This window comes from Jatropha curcas, chromosome 4 (assembly GCF_041381405.1).
Source record: "Jatropha curcas cultivar XTBG-Jc1 chromosome 4, XTBG_Jcur_1.0, whole genome shotgun sequence".
In the NCBI taxonomy this organism is placed as follows: domain Eukaryota; kingdom Viridiplantae; phylum Streptophyta; class Magnoliopsida; order Malpighiales; family Euphorbiaceae; genus Jatropha; species Jatropha curcas.
In genome coordinates this window covers 21,755,242-21,776,698 of record NC_143154.1, presented here as the reverse complement: position 1 = coordinate 21,776,698, position 21,457 = coordinate 21,755,242, and the positions used below count along the sequence as shown (strand labels likewise).

Here is a 21,457-nt window from a genome sequence, read left to right as displayed (position 1 = left end):
AAAACTTAAACTAAGACAGATTATAAAAAAAAAAAAAAAAAAAAGCAATTCCTTGATTTTATAGCCATCAAACTACTTATAGTGAATCTATCAGAATGACTAAATAAAATAACCGCGGCAAAATTGAAAAACGATATAATTAAATTTAGAAAACTGAAATCTTGACTAGTATATTTAAATACAAATAGTTCATAAATAGTAATTCAACTATTGGATTGAATTTGTCGCACAAATTAATAGTAACAGCATTTTTTTTTTTTAATTAGAGTTCTTTCATTTATTTCCTTATTCACAAAGTGATTATCATTAGCAAAATCCATCATTGCCAACCAATCAAAAACTACATTGTTGACATAAGCCATACAAGGTCTAATCAACAAACATAATTTTAAAGAGTAAATAAACATAAAGACAATGAACTAAATAACAGAGGAATGTCAAATTTTACAAGGCACAAATATTCATGCCAGTTTGTTTTTGGACCTACTAGACTGAGCTCGGAACGAAAATTTAACATTGATGTCTGGGAAATAGGAGTTGCTCAAAGAATATCACAAACTTACAATGCTGAATTTGTCGATGCGTACTGTGTATCTCCAGCTGCCTTCTGAAACAACTTGCAATTTGGCAGTAGAGTATATCTTATGGCAAAGAATAATACAAGATTTGGCCATTCCAGTCAGGTGTACTAACTACGAGAACATTCGGAGGAAATTGTTCGCATATGCCATTGGCTTAACGTCGGGATGAGGCTACAGATTGAATTGAAAAGAGAAGAAAAACATAAATTCACATCATTTTCACATTCCGCAAACCTATGAATTTTATAAAATCGAACCAACCCCTCTCCCAAAACGAGAAAAAGCGAAAACGAACAAAAGAATTTGCCAAGAGTAGGAAACTACTGACCACTGCTGAGAAAGTTACTATATTTGGCTTCAACTCAGGGGCTTCAAATCGGATAAAAGCACCCTTGTTACCCATCTGAAAAGTGCAATATACAAGAAACAATTAACATAATATTCCCATAAACTAACAGCATTGAACCAAGTGTCAGTAATTTCTACATAAAAGATAAAAAGAGTACAGTTTAGTAACTAAATAAAAGATATAGGAGTAAATATCAGTAATTTAACAGAAAAATGAACCAAGTGTCTATCTATACAGTAACAGCATTTAATTAATCACAAGGATTAGCTAATTAGTTGACGTAGTCAGTATACTCTTGTAAGAGTAGGGGCACAAACTTTTGGGCCTTTTAAGTTTTGATTTAAATGAGCTTTACCTTGCTTAACAGATAATCAATTGCCATCAATGGAGAATCCTTTTTCATTTCAAATTGAAAATTGAACTGCTTGAATTTGCATTAATGAAACAATTAATTTGATACACTATAGACTATAGCGGTAGATTCTTTTACTTTTAGGCAATTAAGGGGATCCTTCCATTCTATTCTCTCATCCATGCTGATAGATAGGAGATATGAAATCTACGGCTCCCAACAGAGCAGGATGATCAACACTAGCATATTCCCAAAAGCCAAAAATGAAAATTTACTAATCCATGCATAAACACCCATTTTCACCTCTTCTTCAAAAGTCCTATTACTTTTTATCAGAACTGCGCAAAATGCTTAAAGGGGCAAAGTAAGGTGTTCCCTGTCATTATTAAGATTTTATGTAGTTATATACCAGTCTATGCAGACAGCAATCTGAATTGATTTTTGCTAAACCCACATATTTCTCACCATTGGATATGCATGTTCTTATAACTCAAGTCCACTCAGAAAGCAGGAGCAAATGACAGACTAGTGCTTTCCAAACCAGGTTGGGCCATATTCATATCGAATTCCTACCAGACCCAGTTTTAGCCAAAAAATTAAGGGTAAAATATAGTTAGGTCCCTAAATTATATCCTAACTAAGACTTTCGTTTTCTCTACTTTCAAGAAATACCCATGGCATCTCTAACCTTTTGTTTCTGTCTCACTGTTGGGTCCCTAACTAAAAGGACCTTTTCGGACTGGAGGACCCGATGATTTGGCAGAAGCAAAAGATAGGACATCATAGTTATTTCTAAAAAGTAGGGGGATGAAGGTTAATTAGGATATGCTTTAAGAACCCAGATTTATTTTACCCAAAAATGATTAAACCAAACACGATCTAACAGTTAGTTGAGGAACTTGCCTAATTAAGTTTGATCCAGTTAGTGCAGGTTGAGTTGGTTCTGTCTGAAACACAAACCTGTTATTCACAGACAGACCTTGATACACACAACACAATCTCAATCATCTCACACAAAAAATACTTTCTTCCCTCATAATCAAAAAGACCCCTATCTATATCCCTTTAGAGCGATCCACTTCTTCTCTTTGACTTTCTGCACAAACTCCCTTTCTCTCTTTTTCTAAAACAGACAATAGCCAACTCCGAGCCAGAAAGCATTCAATGATATTTCAAATTGAGATTCAATCTAGCCTAATTTTCAAGTCGGTGCCTTGTATCAGTTGGTGTTGCCAGCAAATCTTGATACTGCCATGCATCAAGATCCCTTCTGGTTTCCTATGTGATTTCTCAAGTTTTTGGTTTTGCTCTCTAAATTCTAATGTTAATTTGAATCAAATAAAATAAATAGTTTTCGATATTATAATTAAAAAACTCAACCAGCCAAAATATGAACTTTAGGTGTTTAGATGATTTGAAACCGACTTAATTATGCATAAAACCCAATAAAGCCGGATTGGGTCAGTCCAGTAGACCCAAATTTTAACCAGTCCAATTCAGACTCAACCCGAGGTTTTCAAACACAGGCTGACAAGGTAAGAGGTTTAACCGGTGTATAACCACTGTTAAACCAAAATTAAATTAAACTAATATTTTAAATTATATAAACATGCAAAATAATTTTCAAAACCACAAATAAATTGAAAAAAGAAAATATATAAGCAATTTATTAAAATATCGTTCAATCAGATTTGGATACAATGAATTTCATAGGATTTAAAATTATAGGTCCAAACCCTAATGCCTCATTTTTTACCCCAATTAAAAAAGCTGAAACACCTAAAATGTAAAGCAGTCTGCCTGCTGGACCAGTTTCAGGTCAACCAGTTTGGTGATAACCGGGCCAGTTCCTTTCTATTCCAGGTTATATGGTATGAACAGACTGCAATTAGGCTGATTTGTGGTTAAACCAATTCAACCGGCTTACAATTGAAGCATTTGATAACCAACATTTTCTTATTTCTTTTTGGAGGCTGTCAATTTTGAACTCACATCACAGGTAGCTTCCCAAGGAAAAAAGAACTTTTGCAGGTGGCCCGTCTTCTACATATAATCTACCAAGGGAAGTTTTTTAAGAATCCTGCAAGTTTGCTTCAGCAATAATGCTACAGGAGTTCAGCACAAAACTAGGGGTGTAACTTGGATCGGAATATTCCTATCCAAATCGAAATTCCAAACCAAATGTTAATTTGGAATGCAATTTTGAAATACAAAATTTAAAATGGAATGCATTTTTTAAAATATTGATATATGGAATATGGAACGGAAACTAAAAATAAAATTTCATATTCCAATCCATATACCGAATTTTTATTTTATTATTCTTTAATTTATAATTATATATTTTAAAATAAAATATTAAATTAAAGATTAGAATAAAATATCTTTAATTCTTCATATTTTTTAAGAAAACTTCTATTTAATTCTAAAACTACGTAGTTTACTAGAATATCTTAACCCTAACCCTAATCAGTAATTAATATATACCATGTACTTGAACACTCATATATACTTTCTTGGGTTGAAAATTACGATTCTATGTTATGATGTCTTACTTTTTATTAGATTATATTGTTTGAAATATTTTAGTATACTTAGACTCATAATGTATATATATATATATTGTGGATTTAGCACTTTTTAATGGATTTGGTGACTACATATATTGATACATCCTAATATGAATGGTATTATCTTTTGTTGATTTTATAATAATATTATTATTATGAAATATTCAACTGTTAGTTATATGAACTGAATTATTAAATGTTAAAAAGTGAAGTATATTTACTATCTATAAATATGTAAGACTAAATATTTTGATTTTCAATTATATGTTATATTAATTTATTATTTTTAAAATTTAATTATGTCTTTTTAGTATGTATATATAAAAATATGGTGATTAGTCCTTGTTAAAGTTAAAAATTTACATCTTAAAAAATGTCATAATATGTTAGATTTGCATTTGGTTAAGAAATTTAAAACTATCGAATTCCAAACCGAATTTCAATGGAATGGTATGGAATAAAATTTTAAATTCCAAAAAATATTTGGAATGGAATAGAATGCAATTTCAAATTCCAAAATATTTTGGAACAGAATTGAAATGAGGGTCATTTCATTTCATACCGTCCAAATCCCCTAGCAAAAACCCCTGAATCTTCCTTATTTTTCAAGCTGAAAAGCTGCGATCTAAATCACACCTTCCCCAATGTGATGTGTTCAAGCTCTAAAACATCAAATAATTCCATCCTGCTTTGTGTGTGCGCGCGCATGTATCTGAGAGAGAGAGGGTGAGAGAAGCAGATTCGTTGAAGAAAGAAATGTTGTCTTTTGGAGAAAGATGGACTTGGATATCAAGGAGATAAAATAGGCATATAATGAGGACACAGGCATCTCTTAAGAATGGTTAAAATCAGATAACCTAGTACATAACTGAAAATTACTGTCAGGCTTGGCTTCCACCAAGCTCTTTCATTCTCATTTCAACTGTTGCAAATTTCGGATAAAAAATTAAATATAATTCTTTTTTTCTCTACAGTTTTACTAACTTTTAACTTCCAAGAAGAAGATGATCCAACTAAACCTACCCACTTGGACAGTTGTACCAGGAACTACCATGTTCCCGTGCAACACACCATGGATTCTACATTCTAGGTAACATTGCTCTTGACAGTAACCAATTAGCAACATGGATATATGAATAGCTATTTGTTCCACTATCGTATCAAGTCCAAAAACACTTGTAAATCCAAATTCATAATCAACCAGCAAAACTTGCACATCTAGCTGTAGCACATTTAAAAGCAGTGTAAAAGTTTGATTACCTGATCACAATAATTTGGAGCAGAGAAAACAGTAATAAGTTTACCATCATGCTCAATCTCATAACCTTCTTCTTTTACTTCGTGAGACCGCACAACTAAATCTGCCAGTTACATAATTGAGTAATGCATCAGAAAAGACCAATATAGAACCAAGAAAAATATTGATGCCTGGTATTTACCTAGATTATTTTCTTGCAAAAATCTTTTTGTCACATCTCCACCAAAAGAAAGGCCTACACCTCGCTTGCTAGGACCTCTTCCAGGCAAAGGCTGTGGGTCACTCCACAGCAATTCACACATCAAACCTGACATAGAAAATGAAATATCAGAAACAATTTTATGAGTCATTAAGAAAAATAGCCATGTATTCCTACTCACAAACATACATATATTCATCATGCTGCATAGCGTGTAGAGAATTGATAAAAAAAAAATGGAATGACTCTTGAAGTTAAAATTGATGACAACAATAATACATGTCATTCCAGTGAACATTTTCTTGCGACAAAGATAAAATACTCCAAAGGAGGCTGGAAAAGAAAAAATCTTGTTAGCAATTTAAAATGATAACTTACCATAATAAGGAAAAGATGAGAAAATATTAAGATTATCTGTACGCTTTCCCCCAAAGAGTATAGAAGTAGTATCAAGAAACAGCACAAAAAAGGGCATCGTATAGTTCTTATGTTTAACTTGCTTTGTTAACATGATATGCTGATAAAACTTATAAGCTCAGCAAGATAAGCCATCGTAGGACTTTACAGATAGAAGTTAACGAAAACTACTATTATTTGAATCCATATACACTCTCTGGACAAATGTGCAGTGAGAGAAAAAGAACAAAAAGTATCACATCAATCCAGGGGAATTATTCTTATAAACATGATGAAAATTCAGTTTTGAACAATAAAAAACCAAAAACTAGAAACTCAATTATCACAACAGATGTGCATATCATTAATCAGAAACTAGAAACTTGAGACAACTGGCTTCATGTAACTGCCACCAGAAATGGTACATACCAAGACAATGATACTACTGGCAGAAGGATCCAATGAACACAAAAAATTATAAATTTAATTTAAGAAAACAAAAAATGCACAGCATACCTTCCTCAGGTGGCTCACAAAACCGATCAATTGCCCTAATGTCGGATAGTTTCACGCCATCAACACTAAAAAGACCACCATGAACTACAAATACCTTCTCATTTATCACATGAGCCAAAGGTAAACAGCAAAAGACTTCTGCAAAGAGTTCCACAAATGTCTCATTCAATTTGGATCGCACCTCGCCCTCAAAACCATATATCTTGTTCATACTCTTGCTTTCATGGTTTCCTCTAGAAAGATATATGGCTGAAAAATTGAAAAATGAAAAAAAGAAAAGGAATATATCTTGTTCAGACTCTTCTATATCTTCAGAAAGAGATCAATGAAAAAATTATTCAGCAATCCGAAGAAACAATAAGGCACACCTGATGGACACATGCACTTAAATGCAAACAATGTGAGGATGACCTCCACAGAAAATGATCCTCTATCCACAAAATCACCATTGAACAGATATGGGTTTTCTTCGGAAGGAAGACCATTCAGCTCGAAAATGTTTAACAGATCATAGAACTGCAAGCATAATAAAACAAGAGTGAATCACGTATAATTGAAGTAGAAAAAGAAGAAAAGTTAATCAATACTAAACAGTTTGGAACAAGAAGATATTTTTCAACTAACATGCAACAAATAAAACAATGTAGCTACCAATAAAGTGTAAGAAAGCAAGATAACAATATGCATTGAGATAAATTGAAAGAAAAACATTTCATCATTAAAACACATTGGAGAAAGATAGGCCAAATACAAAAATTGCCTGATTGAAGCTTGTCTAGCCTATGCTTTGCAAGCCTACAAAAGGTATGGTATTAGAGAAAGGGGCTAAAACCAAAGCTAAGGAGCGGACAACTGCGAGACTAGGAGAATAGGAAAGACTTGGTATATAATCCGTGCCTTCGTTCCGGCTATAGTCCATTAGCAAGCGAGTAGGGGAACCGTTCCTTCCGTTCAGTAAGGGAATACAAGCATTACGGGGAGTTTTTAAATAGGAATATGAATATGACTCAACTTGCACCAAAAAGTCTTATGACCCCCTTTACTTTCAAAATGACGTTGTGGCCCCCTGTATTTTTACTTTTTGTAAACCATACACACCTAAACCGAGCGAAAAATATTAAGTTGCGGTGACGTGGGTTAACGGCAATACAGATGGCAATTATGGTGCCATGCTGAATGCCATGTCACTTTAATGGGTTTAGATTTTCTCTCTCTAACTCAAATTATTGGCAATCGTAACTTTATTGAGAAATTGAATGGCCTCAACGCCACCTATCACTGCAACCAAAACCCATCATCAAAACCACCCTTATCCACAAAACCATTTACAAAACCACCATCAAAGCCGCCACCACGATCCTAACCTCATTGGACTAACCAAAATGTCTCTCTTGCTAAACATCCTCTCTCTTCTCGCCTCGCAATGTAACAAAGGCAGGGGCTTCTGCCATCACCACCGTCCACCCAAAATCCCAAACTTCCTTCTTTCTCCTGTCTACAATCCTCAAAATCTGAGCTCACAGATAATTTCACAAGTCACCACTCCACCCGATTTGTGTCAAGGCTTTATTTCGGGCTCTCAAAAACCAGTATGGGCACTCGCCATACCTCAGTTAAGGAGGAAGCTTTGCAGCAGGCGGTAATGTACGAGAAAGACGACAAAGCCTTGAGGATGTGTTACTCAATTTTGAGTCTCAATTTTGTGGCATAACAAAAGATTTTTTTAGGAATTTTCCTTTTCTTCATACTGGTTTTGGGTTTGGCAGTGCCATTACTATTGTTCAAAATGAAACTTTGAAGTTTTGAACGAGATGGGTATTTGGGATTGAAGAAAAGGAAGTGGGATTTAATCGAGGAAGAGAAAAAGCAGTAGGTTGCCACGTAAGATGCTCTTATGTGACCAACTCGCTCATTTCACGCATGTATTTCACATCCCATTTTTTAACGTGGCCAGGCGTGCATAAATTACAAAAAAATAAGTTTAGGGAGCCACAAAGGTCATTTCTAAAGTATAAGAGGCCAGAAGACTTTTATGTGTAAGTTTAGGGGGCAATTGATGTATTCGGCCGAGAAAGATAACATAATAAAGTTATGACAGAACTGAATAAATGTAACAAGACAGAAGAGTAACAAGAGATTATCTGATAGATTACATTACAATATTGATAATTCATATTTTATTTTCCAAATTCAAAATATAAAAATGAATGCCATAAACATCAAACCACAAGATGTAGTGGTTACAATTAATTCATGCCCATCTCTTATTTTGAGCAGAAACAAAAGAAATTTCCATTTCATCCTTAGCCAAATCACCCTAATCACATTAACCATACCAAATTGTATCTCTATATGCTCTTCCACTGACAGCAACAAAACTTGCTAAAAGCTAGGATCCTTTGGCTCTAATACCAAAATGACACCAGAAAATTAAAGCATATAAAGTCAGAGACTGATACAACTAAAAAAGGCAGAATAAAATTTTATTAAAGAGATTCTTGAAGGTTTTGTAGGATAATCCTCTTCATTTAAGGATTGTAAGATTTATGGCATTTTTATACATAAAAATGAAATACGCCCTCTCCCTCCCAGTTTTCCTTCTCACTTGAATACTTTACAGGTTGTTTGTAGTTATCTTATCCTTCAACAATTCAAATAACTATTATTTATTGTTATTCTAACAATTTAGCAACCTTTGGGTAAAGCTTCTGTTTGTTCATTAAATGCATATTCATACTTCTATTACAATGCAGACACAGTAGATAACTTCAGCATGTAACTAACCACCACATGGAGTTTGGAGGTCCAATTCAGCAATTGCATGTAAAAGCAAGCACATTCTGGCCTCAAAATGCTTAAGTAATGCGATTACCTGACCATGAACGTCACCACAAACAGTGAAATGCTTCCCATCAGGGACATTTATATCCACTAAAGAGGGCATAGCTCGTAACATTTCTCTTGTCTGTAACACTATCTGGAACGCATATCTGAGGCATTGCCACAAGGTTTAAAGTAAAAGCATTAGATTCACCTTATTGCATAAACTAAATTCATAATTATCTCTGCTAATCATACCTTTTATGCAAGCACTTCTGATTCTTGAAGTCTTCCATCATTTTCTTGACAAAATCTAAAGTAACAGTGTCTCCCTCTATCCTTGCACCCAAGTAGTGTGGCTCCACATCTAGCATGGAAACAGAAAAGCAATTTCAGTGCAAATAAAATATTATTTAAAAATAAATAACTAATATGCAAAGAAAGGGACACCAGGAGAAAGAGAGAGAGAGAGAGAGAGATACAGAAGAATAAGCCATCAATACATTAATGAAGCATCAAAATACAAGTGTCATGCAAACACATTCCCCTCTGAGGTTTTTGACAAAACATTAACATCAAGATCTCAGATAGTTTCTAGAATTCCACATCCTTTCTCTCTCTTTATCCATTAACATCTACTAATTTTCATTTGTAGTCTTTTTGTTTCATAATTGATCCCGAATATGATAGATATGCATTCACATTGTGCCAACAGAGCTTTTCAGAAGACATTCCAAATAAAGGCAAATGCTTTTTCTTCATTTTTCTTTGATTAGCCAAAAAATTGAATGTTTAAAAAACAGCTAGATTATAAGACTAAATTGTGACCGGAACACTTTAGTAACCCTCAGCTCAAACCTAGGTCAAGTATTTGTCTCTTGGTAAAGACACCACTACCCATCCAGTCACCCCACCAACATGCCCCTAAGACCACCAGTATCACCATCAGTACTGCCACCACCATTGCGGCTGTTTCCCTTCCTACCAAGAATACAGCTGCTGCCACAATTGCTGCTGCTACTGGTGCTATGGCCACTTGGGTGGGCACAGATGATGAACTGGGGCCAGTCCCTATTATGATAATGCAGAGTACAATTAATACTCACCATGAGTATATTTTTTTATTAAGAGACAAACAGAAAAAAATATGAACATAATGGTATAAGGCGCAGTGGCAAACTAGGCATATACAAATTTATATCTAGGACTTGCTCCAAAATTCAAAACTATACCAGTATTGGTCAACACTCAGACATTCTGCATTTAACACGCAGATGGAGTATCAAAAATCATATGGATTGCATGCAAACTTATGAAGACACTTTGAAAAGAACAAGAATCATCATGCTCAAAGAGACCCGCAATAGAGAGACCACAGAGGATTGGTGCCCAAAGAATCTGATTCACCAAAATTAGAGTGAAACCACCACCAATAGTAACTAACAAACCCCCTGCAAATTTTAAAATGAAGGAAACGATAATGAGGGAAATGGGGCACTCGAAACAGAGACAAAGCCCATGTCCTAATTCCTAATAGCATGACCATGTTTAGAGCTATTCAGATGTCACAACAGAAGATAGTTTGATATTATTCAAAGAACTTTTGGGAATAAAGAATTTGTTTCTGGTTTGCATTTGACTTTTTTAGACCATAAAGCTCATTAGCCTTGTGGATAGTGTTTACAAATAGCTGGCTCAAGCGCTTGCAGTAATTTAAGTTCATTCACAGTGAAATTTGACCTAGTATGTCAGTCTTCACATATAACTCCTCACACAATCTGTCAAACAACCACCAGAGTTCAATGATCACAAGTTAGTGTGCTTTGAGAAATGAATACAAACTCTCATTTTTTTCTTAATGTGAAAGGGGAATTCAATGCTATTGTAAATTGGAAATGCAGACCATTATGATATATGTTTTCACAGGGACGAACTTCAGAGTTAATTGGAGAAATTGATGAGGAAGTGTATAACTTCAACCAGATAATATGCCAGCATAAATGGCTCACCAGTAAGATATTTTTCAGCCACTAGAGGCTTATGGCAAGCAATCCTCTTTCTCCTATTATTTATCTTTCCAAAGCGAGTTATTTGCCTAATATAAGAAAGGTAAGCTTAAGCATTGGGTAGATTGAATATGGAAGTCTTTTATTTCTCATTTTCAATCTATTTACAGTATTAATATCTCTTACAGGCGAAGATACGAATGCTCAGGCTTCTGGCTACACAGGCATGTGGGATACTAAACTTCCTATTTGTGTCTCTTACTAAGAGCAAAAAAACAAATGGGACAACTCTCTCTCTCCCACAACTAAGGATATGATGTCATTTCCCTTTTTCATATCTTTTTCCAAGCAAGAGGTATTGTTTTCTCACCTTTTTATGATGTTATTTGTCCTAAAAAAACATTCTAGAGTGAAGGTGAGTTTGGAAAGAAGACAACCAGCTATGGTTATGTACTACTTGATCCAATAACTGTCCCAACAGAAATACCACCTTATTTTTGCTCAATTTGATGGATCAAGCAATACATTGTAGATATATACACAGATATTATGAATAAATAAGATACTTATGGGTCCAAAAGTGCTCTAATTGACCAAGTGGAACCAGTATGGGTCCCCAACTTGCAAGCTCTTCATCTTCTCAAAAGGCTTCAACCCATCCACAATCCAAGCAAACAGCAAATAGCTTGACAAATTTAATTCAGAACTGATATTGGAGGGAAAAGAAATTAGAATTTGCAGAAGAAAAAGGGCTTGGGGACTTAGAAGGCCTGAGCAACCAAGGAGAGAAGAAAAGAGAAAAAATCAATCAAGATCTGGACAAACGAAGCTAAAAGAGAAATTCCAATACTCAATCAATAGTTCTTAATGCGTGAAACAGTGCCTTCTGTATAGTGTACCGCAGGATATCCTTAAATAAAATAAAGTTTCATAAATAAGACATGCACAAAATAAAATGCCTAAATTCATTATAATGTCAAACTAGAATTTATTATAATTTAACAAAAGGCTCTCTGATGCCTAGAATAAAAATTAAAAAAAAAAAACCAAATTTATCGAGTCATTATGCAATAAATACTTAAACTAACACAATAAACTTCTTGAGGCAAATGAGAATATTCATTTGTCAATGAATCCTCGGATAGTAAATGAACAAAGGTTAAATTCTTCAGTAAATAGATCATCCAAAAACAAAAAAGCAGAAGAATCAATAAGAAGCATATGGATATTAAGACCTCAAAACAGAGAACGACCAGAATAAAAATTCTTCATTTAAAAAAATTTAAATATAATAGAGAGAACCAGTTAAATTTTAATTCAGATACTCTCATTTAAAAGAATAGCATGTCGAAGTGTGTCTGGCCTATTTGTGCAGCCATCAAAAGATTTTATCTGTAGCCCGTAAAAAATAACAAAATAATTCAACTCCACAAAGCTTTTGACATTCCCATTTCATTTCATTTCAGATAATGACCCTTCGGTTCAAGGGTTCTTACTTTTCACTTAAAGTTAATGGTATACTGCATTCAGACACCAGATACAAATCTTACAGCTTCTATTCTGATGATTTGTTATTAAAAAGTTTGTTCATATTAAGTTCAGCAAAGAAACCACATTTCTCAGACACTACTTAAAGCATCTTGAACCTCAAATCCCCAGCAGATGAAAAATATATTCTGATTCTCTCTAACTAGCCAATAGTTTGCTTTGGCAAATGGTCTTGTATAAACACTAAAACTAATATTTAAATATTTAAAAAATCCAAAGAAACACTGAAGACAAAAATAAATTAAGCTCAAGAAAACAAATACCTATATTGCGAAAATCAATAGAATCAGCTACTGATCGCCTTTCAGACTCTGGTACTGCAATTGCCTCTTCAAACTTAAGCTTCATTACAGCCTTCTCACATTCTTTTAGTTTCTTGGCAGCATCAGGATCATTTGGACAGAGTTTCTTGACCTAAATTAAGCATATGACACATAAGAACCATGTTCTGGCACATTAGAGTATAACTTTTGACTGAAATACACAAAATACTTTCACATCTTGCTAAAACAAGGGTTCCCCAAATACACGGCCAAAAAAAAGCACAAGCAATGCAAGACAATAAAAAAAAGCAAGCCACTGGTAAAAAAATTATATATAGTATCAATACAAAGCATTTTCTGAATACAAACAATATGGTAATTTTACAAAACTAATGGAGACCTCCTATGGTACCTTGGCTATTTTCCCTGTCGGAAAACCTTTTTTCTCCTTATATAGCTATCATCATGCATCAGGTTACAATTTGTTGAGAAGAAATACAAAGATATTCATGTCCCTGCTCTAAGCCATCTGGGAGATAAAAAAAATTTAATGGCCACAACCTTTTGGGCAATATTCACTCAGTAAATTGCGCAAAGGCTTCTAATTCTGCGAATTGTGTCCAGTGAGTGCATCCCTTTCCCTCTTGAGGGCCTTAACCCCGTCTTCGATAATGTAAATTTATAATTAAGTAACAATATACTATGGCAGCAACAGACATTAAGCCAGCTTCTCTAGCTTTGAACTTTGAATAAAATAAATTTTTGAACAAAATGTTTGCAGCCTGCAGTATATGGTATTATTGTGGCTTGACATTTTAATGCTACATTATCCCATTGATTTCATCAAAACTAGCAATCATCTAAACACATAAAATCTGGAATGAAATCTTGCAAAAGGGTGAACCAAAACTTAAAACTAAACTATAATGGCCAATAAGCCAATAAAAAATATTCCACGTTTCTGACAAATGAATGTAAGCCAGACGTAATAGAGACAACGTCGATGCCTTCAGCCATTTCTAACAAGAGAGGAAGGTCAGTCAAACCCAGTGGGCCAGAAGAAGCTAAAGTTCACCCCACAGTTCCCCAAAGGTCCTATACCATCTGAGCTGCTTCAGTGGACTGAGCAGCCTAGCACAAACCTAAGAAAGTTGGAATATTTTTAGGGGGAAATAACTACCTCATTTAAGTTCAGTCAACAAGATCCCAAAAAAAGTAACAAGCTGACCTTATAAAAATGAACAAACAACCCTTTCAGACATGACTACCATTTTCCAACCAATCAAGCACCAATATTTCTTTCCATAAAGCAGATTTCACCAAATGTCAAATCAGAACAAACAAATATAGTAAACATTATTGTCCTCGTTTCAAGAATGGTACCTAATTGTGAGTTAAGCATAGAATAGGACTTGTTTAATTCAACCAAAAGCGATTATGCTTGTTGCTTGCTTCCCTCCATGGAGAAACAAGGTAGAAAATTACTAGGCAACCCTATGGAAAACATAAAATAAATTACCTAAGTACCTTGTGAATAAAATGCTTAAAAGAGGAATTATAGTTGTGAAGGGATCCTTCTCTCCATCATTTAATTTTGGATCGTGATTCGGACAGAACAAACATGCATCAATGACAATGGAGAATATTTGTACTGCATCAGTCAGTCGTCATTCTCCATTTTAGCTCCACTCTTCAAGAAACAACCACCTTTTGCCTCAACTTTATGATGCATTATCATGGTAGGTTGTTTTTTTTTTTTTTTGAATATTGGTAGAAGGGGATTTGAACCTAGTCCCAGATTCTACTTATACAGAGAAAAAAAAGAAAGATAAGCCAGTGAAATATGACTACGAAGTGTACGACAAAGCACACTTGGTTTGTCCTAGTTATATATGCACTTACTACCAGGTTATACCTATGAGTGCCATTATCATGGTAATTTTGGCATCTAATTGATGGTGGCAAGTTTAGGTCTTGTTTACTTGTAGAAAACAGAGCAAGTTTTCTGGATCCAAGAATACAAGAAAAATTTTGTTGTATTCAAATGAGATATTTTTCCAACTATCAAAATGGAAACTAGTTTCCTGTTTTCTAGTATTATAACTAATACTTAGAAAACAATCTTTTTTTGCGTTTTTCATTGTTTTCTTTTGTATCAAGATATTGTTTCTCATCTGGAAAACACAAAAATGTCCTATTTGTTTCCTTTATTTTAATGATAAATGGTTGGGTTTCAAAAACCCAGCGGCAACACCTTTCGTTTTGTTTTAATTACTGTCCCACTAACATACTATATCAAGATTGATGGCCAGGGTCCAATCCTAGCATCAATCCTTATGTTTTTTAAGTCTTTTTCTGTCGCTTTGGTTTTCTCTTGTTTTCATTTTTTTTTTCATCTTATTCTATTTACACTATTTGTATCCATTTTTTATTTATTGCTTTCTTAATCACTTTAGCATCATGCTGTTTATTTTTATTATTTTTTTTTTTCTTTATTTCGCATTATTTTTTCATAATTTTTATTTTTCTAATAATAGTAGTTTTATCATTTTCTATTTTTATTTTATGATGGATTTAACTCTAAATCAATCACAATATCTACAAATAAAATAAAATAAAATATATTTTTCTCTGTATAACATAGGATAAATATAACAATAGTCCCTTAACTTAGGACCAAATTCTATTATCATCACAAAACATCAATTTGTTACAATTTGGTCACTTAACTACAGATTTTCTTCCAATTATATCTAACAAAATATGTAACTTGCAATTTCAACCAATAAATTTGTATCGACTCAACATATGTTCGATATCACTGGAATCAAGGGGTTATCAGTTTTCTTTTCTACCCAACCTCACCACCTAAAGTTCACTGAAGAGTGAGAATTGAGGGAAGATAAATCAAAACTTATCAATCTCAATTCTCTCATATTTTGGTGACATCCACCACTAGTGACCTCGCGACATTTCTATGCATATAATGGGTATCCTTTCTTCCTCCATTAATCATTAAAATTAGATTACTTATAGTTGATTGCAACAAAAATAAACTTAAGTCATCAAATTGTATAAATTATTAACTTAAGTGACAAAATCATAACAAGTCAATGTTATGAGAGCACAAAAAATATTAACTTAAGTGACAAAATCATAACAAATCAATGTTTTATGAGCACAATAAAATTGTCCTAGGTTAACTAACCACTAGTGCAATTTAGCATAACATAACATATATTAACTAATAACCATAGTTATTAATGAAGCAAGATGCATCAAAGTGCAATAGGATATTAAAGCCTAGGAGCAAGGCATAGGCACACACCCAAGCAACATGAAGTGCAGAGCATATAAAGACACAATACATAGGAGAAGTACTAATAATGCTAACATAAAAGGATTAAAATTCTAACATCAATAATTTTGAAATCCAAACAAAAATATTAGTATGTTTCCACTTCTACAACAAGAATGGAGCCTTAATCCCAAACTAACTGGTTCAGCTATGTAGATCCTTTGTTTCAATTTCCACTCTGTGCATAACTAAATCTATACTAATGCTAAGATGTAGTAGGCTTTCTAAGACAACTTCACTCCAAGTGCTCCTAGGTCTAACTCTTACCCCGCCATTAATGCATCAAACTCAGAAACCAAGACATATGGGAGTCTATGTTGGACATAACTTTCACCCCAGTACATGCTACTTGCACCTTTTCTCAAATGTGGTCATTTCTAATCTTGCCCAATCTTGTGATCATGTATCCATCTTAATATCCACATTTCTGCAACATTCATCTTATGAATTTGTTGGAGTTTTGAGGGCCAATCATTCACACTCGTATAAGATCACTGGTCTTACCACCATTCTATAGAACTTGCCTTTCACTTTGTTATCATCCTATCGTATAGCATATCTGTAATATTCCTCCATTTTATCTATCTTATTCTAATTCTATGGGCTACACCTTCATTTATCATGCTATCCTTTCTGAAATACAAAAACATGATATCTAAATTTATCGCATTTAAGCACCACAATACTATCCAATCTCACCTTGCCTCCACTCTCCTTATAGGGGCTAAACTCGTTCACATGTATTTTGTCTTATTTTTTCTTAACCTACAATCCTTACTCTCAAGAGTACTACTCTGCAGTTCTAACTTTTGGCTTACTCTTTCACTAGTTTCTTCAATTAAAACAATATCATCCACAAATTCACCATAGAACTTCATCTTCTATACTATTAGTTAGCTCATCCATAACTAAGGTAAACAAGTATGGGCTCAAGGAAGATCCCTAAGGTAGTCCTACAACTATGGGAAACTCCTTTGTATCCCCTCTCACTATTCTTACACTAGATTACACCTTAATACATATCTTTAACAGCATTTATATATTTGACATCAATTCCTCTTTCTCCAACACCCACCAAAGGATGTGTATGTGCAATGCATAATCTTCTCATAATGACAACCAATTGATGTATAATACGTAATTAACTTTCTAGCCATCCTTCTAGTCAATCTGCTAACCTCAAAAACAAATTCTTCTATTCCAATTGTCCCACTACTCAATTCCTTTACTATATACCTCAACAATGAGAATATAAGTGAACTCTAGTGATATGACACAAAAAAAAAAAATATGTCAATAGATAACTAATAGAAAGGATATAATTGAAAAAAGATTTACTTTTACCAAATCTCCAAACAGGTAGTGTTCAAAAAATTAACTCAGGAGACAACCAACTAATTTAAAACAATTTCACCAGACAGTTAGTGAAATCAATATCGCCAATGATCACCTAATTTCGGCTTGTCACTGAAAAATCATTCATCTTTAATTTGTTGTAAAAAACATCGTGAGTACATTTACGTATTTGACTAGATTTTTGACATGACAGATAGCCAAATTGGAAACTTCATGGCCCATATTTAATAACATGATACTATTACATAAAAATCTAAAAATGAATTTTTAATGAAATTTAGCAATATTGACCTTAATATTGTACAACTTAAACTTTGGGTATTTTATGTGACAAATCGAAGTTTAATGATTCAATGTCATATTCAGTGGTTATAAATGAAAAATAATTTAGAATTGAGATTTGGTTGAGTTGAGTACATTGCAACTTCTACTCTTTACTTCAATGAATACAAAGAAAGATAATGAGGAGTAATTATAGTGAGGCAATGTTGCATCTACATGGTGCCCTTGAAAGAATGAAGATAAGGCATGAGTGTACTAAGCGAAATAAAATAGTAAACCATTTGTTCTAAGGAAAGGAATCAACTTAAGTGAAGAATATGAGAAGATGTATGAAGCCCATGTCAAGGTAATATAGTCCAAGAAGAGAGAAAGAATGTATGGAGAATGAGAGGTTTGGAAAAATAACCCCCCCCCCCCCCCCACCAAAAAAAAAAAAAAAAAAAAAAAAAAAAAAAAAAAAAAGAGAAAGAAGTACGGCGATAACAGAGGAAATCGAGGAGATCATAAGATCATAATCCAGGAAGGTGAAGTCCAAAAATTACTTTGGTTAAGAACAAATAGAAAAAAAACTTGGGTCCAAAAGAACTCATGATTAGCACTTAGGCCAACTAAGAAAGGTCAAAAAGAGGTAGGCTCTCCTTAATAAGCCTTACTTCGGCCCATCAGACCAAAACTCTCTAACTCATCCCATTATCATGAAATTGGAAAATCTTACCTCCAATTTATAAATAATCTCATTTTATCCATATCTTCAACCAACCAATGTTTATGAATCATAGTTTCTCCAAATAATGGATACATAGATGAGTAAATACATACATAATTATATTTGAAAAATAGAAATACAAAATAGCATTAATAAATCTAAAATAAGAACAACAGTATCCCAAATAGCCATTGATGTTTAGCTATAGAACTTGAATTGTCCAATTATTCCAAAAAGTGAATTTTTAATTCAATGGATGCATCATGCTTGTCTTTAATAATCCAAGGAATGTCAACTTAATTCTAAAATTCTGCTCTAATTGGCAAACCAAATACATAATTATTTCCCATGTTTATACACATTCTAGTTAAATCGGTTTTTCTTATGTTTGTAGAAGGTCAGAAGATGCAGCTGTCAAAATTTGTTAGGCGTAAGCAAAACAAGTGAAGTGATTCTCCAATTGAGATGGCTTATACAGAATTTCGAAATTCAATCAGCAAAAGTTCAGTATCATCAACCAGATAAAACTCAAATCTAATAAAATGCATCACACCTATTGTTTAGCTACTTACACTAAAAGTCCTGGAAGAGCAAATTCAAAATAATTGAAGAAAAAAAAAAATCACAAAGATAAAACAACAAAATCACAATGATATATGATCTAAGCATAAAAAACACCTGTTGGAAGTCCTTAAGTGCTTCTTTGAATTTTCCCATAGCAAGATATGCAGCACCCCGCCTGTAATAACCCTGTTTTGATTAAAAAATACTATGAGGACAAATGCACATAGATGCAAAAGCATAATCACGCAAAAAAAACTAGGGAAGTAATGAATGCCTTTGAATATTTAGGATCAATTTCAATAGCCTTTGAAGAATCCTGTATTGCACTGCCATACTCCTCCAATTTAGTATGTGCAAATGCACGATTTGCCCAGTAAACAGCATTCTCACTGTTCAACTCAATCGCCTGTGAGTATAGATCAATAGCCTGACTATACTTGTGTGCTGTAAATCAAATTGATAAGAATTAGCTCAACACACTGAAACAGCACTGTTTCTAATTGCAGGCCAAACCAAAAACTTCTCCGGCAAGTTTGGTTCACTGGGAAATGGAATCAGAATGGAAATGCTTATCTAAAAATCCAAATAATCCACTTCCAAATATATTTTTAAAAAAAAAAATTAAACATAATCTGTGGGTCATTAACAATTAAAGTTAAAGATGATATTTTCAATAAATTAATATTACTTAAATATAAAAGTATCAAAAAAATTTTGGCAATTCCTTGTTCATCTGACCAAAAAACTAGAATCCTATTGCAAGAATTGCATTTCATTCTTAATCCCACAAAGCAAACCAGACATGACCCTAGTAACAATAAAAAGCAAAATAAATTAAATATTACAAGAAAACGTAAAAGACACCAAGTGCGAACCTTTAAAAGCTTCATTGGCTAGGACTTTGATTTCTTCAGCTCGTGAAACTTTTGAATCTTCAGATTCCATATTGGGCATAACAAACAGTTGCTATTGTTCACTTGAAGTATGGTAGAATGTTAACAAACGATAGATTCCATAGATATTATAGTTATAGCTCTGTTGCACAAAAACACAACAACCATACAAGTGATTCTCTAATAAGCCAAAAGAAAACTTATTATTATTGTTATTATTATTATGACATGAAAAAAGAGCGAGTAAAGCAAAAAGAAGAAAAAAAAAAAAGGCTGTGATTGAGACTCTATTGTCGATTCATTGATTGATACCTGAGAAAATGAAATCAAAGAAAGAAATCAGGTCATGGGCTGGGCTGTTGAGTGTTGATTGCAGCTAGGGCGTCTCTTGTTTGTGGAACGAAGGAGACAAGCAAGAGCCAAGAGGAGAGTGGAGGTTTAGTGCAAGTAGTATGCAAGACCCTGAGTAGAAGACTTTAGAATAGGGTTCTTTTTAGGCAGATAAAGAAAACGGTGCCGTGTCTAGTGAGACCTGATAAATGATAATAATAGTATTTTGTTTTTTATTTCATAATTTTTGTGTTTTTTTAGTAGGAGTACACACACATGATGGGTCCTGAACATGACGAGAATAATGTCACTTTAAATTTTATTTACAAAATTAATGTGTTTTCAAAGTAATTTCCAAAAGTAACGTGAATTGAAACGAATGAGCTCTTATCCATTTTTTTTTCTTTAGAAGGCGTTTTCTTACACTATATTTGGGAATGTGTAAAGAAAATAAGAGAAGAAAGAAAATAAGGAAGGATTGTATTATTTTTCTTTTCTTAGTTAGTTTTAACTCTATGTTTGCATAGAAGGAAAATAAAAGGAAAGAACAACATTTTACATGTTATTCCTTTTCTTTTTTTTTTTTTTTTTTTTTTTTTTTTTTAAGACCAAGGGAAGGGATAAAACTAGCCTCATACCAATTTAGGCCATGAACCACCTTGATAATCCCACCGCAACTTATCCAACACTTGACCCAAAGGCTTCTAGAAAAAGCACTTTGGAATCTCAGCCATAATCACCATGTTAGCTAAACAATCAGCCACTTGATTTGTGTCTCTATAATAATGCATCAACTCAACATGCCAATATCTATCTAGTAAAGCTTGAATAGAACGAATCGGATTAGCAATCTAGGTGCAACATGATCCTTTTTCTTTAACATCAGAACCACAAGCTGAGAGTCAAGCTCCATCATAACACGCCTATAGCCATGCTCCTAAGCAAACTTAAACCATTTAGCACTCCTTGAAGTTCTGCAACATACATCGGCCCAACTGCATAATAAAACTAGTAAGCCAAGCACCAGTGAAATCCTTTATAACACCACCGCATTCACTAGGGCTTAGATTGCCCCTAGCCGCACCATCAGAATTCACTTTGACCCACCCA

General features: G+C 33.6%; 1 protein-coding gene across 2 annotated transcripts; it reads right to left on the bottom strand.

Moving 5' to 3' along the window:
- Nucleotides 1-300: 300 nt before the first annotated feature.
- Nucleotides 301-20,489, bottom strand: PP5.2 (protein phosphatase 5.2). Of its 2 annotated transcripts, XM_012229605.4 has the most exons (14): nucleotides 20,330-20,489; nucleotides 20,000-20,159; nucleotides 19,399-19,568; nucleotides 19,239-19,310; nucleotides 12,859-13,009; nucleotides 9,900-10,112; nucleotides 9,300-9,408; nucleotides 9,094-9,211; nucleotides 6,590-6,737; nucleotides 6,222-6,470; nucleotides 5,292-5,417; nucleotides 5,113-5,213; nucleotides 910-984; nucleotides 301-752 (listed from the first exon to the last, which is right to left on the bottom strand). In XM_012229605.4, exons 2-14 carry the CDS (start codon nucleotides 20,076-20,078, stop codon nucleotides 693-695), a joined length of 1,671 nt encoding a protein of 556 aa, XP_012084995.1. In that variant the 5' UTR covers nucleotides 20,079-20,159; nucleotides 20,330-20,489; the 3' UTR covers nucleotides 301-692. The 2 variants fall into 2 exon arrangements, with proteins under 2 accessions (XP_012084995.1, XP_012084998.1); XM_012229608.4 differs by lacking the exon at nucleotides 9,900-10,112.
- Nucleotides 20,490-21,457: the final 968 nt, after the last annotated feature.

Excerpts from the sequence above, each read along its gene's own strand:
- PP5.2 (XM_012229605.4), bottom strand. The coding sequence starts at position 20,078 with ATGCCCAATATGGAATCTGAAGATTCAAAAGTTTCACGAGCTGAAGAA. Across the intron at positions 5,214-5,291 it reads TTTGCAAGAAAATAATCTAG|ATTTAGTTGTGCGGTCTCAC; the intron begins GTAAATACCAGG and ends TGTAACTGGCAG. Across the intron at positions 985-5,112 it reads CTCCAAATTATTGTGATCAG|ATGGGTAACAAGGGTGCTTT; the intron begins GTAATCAAACTT and ends TGCACTTTTCAG.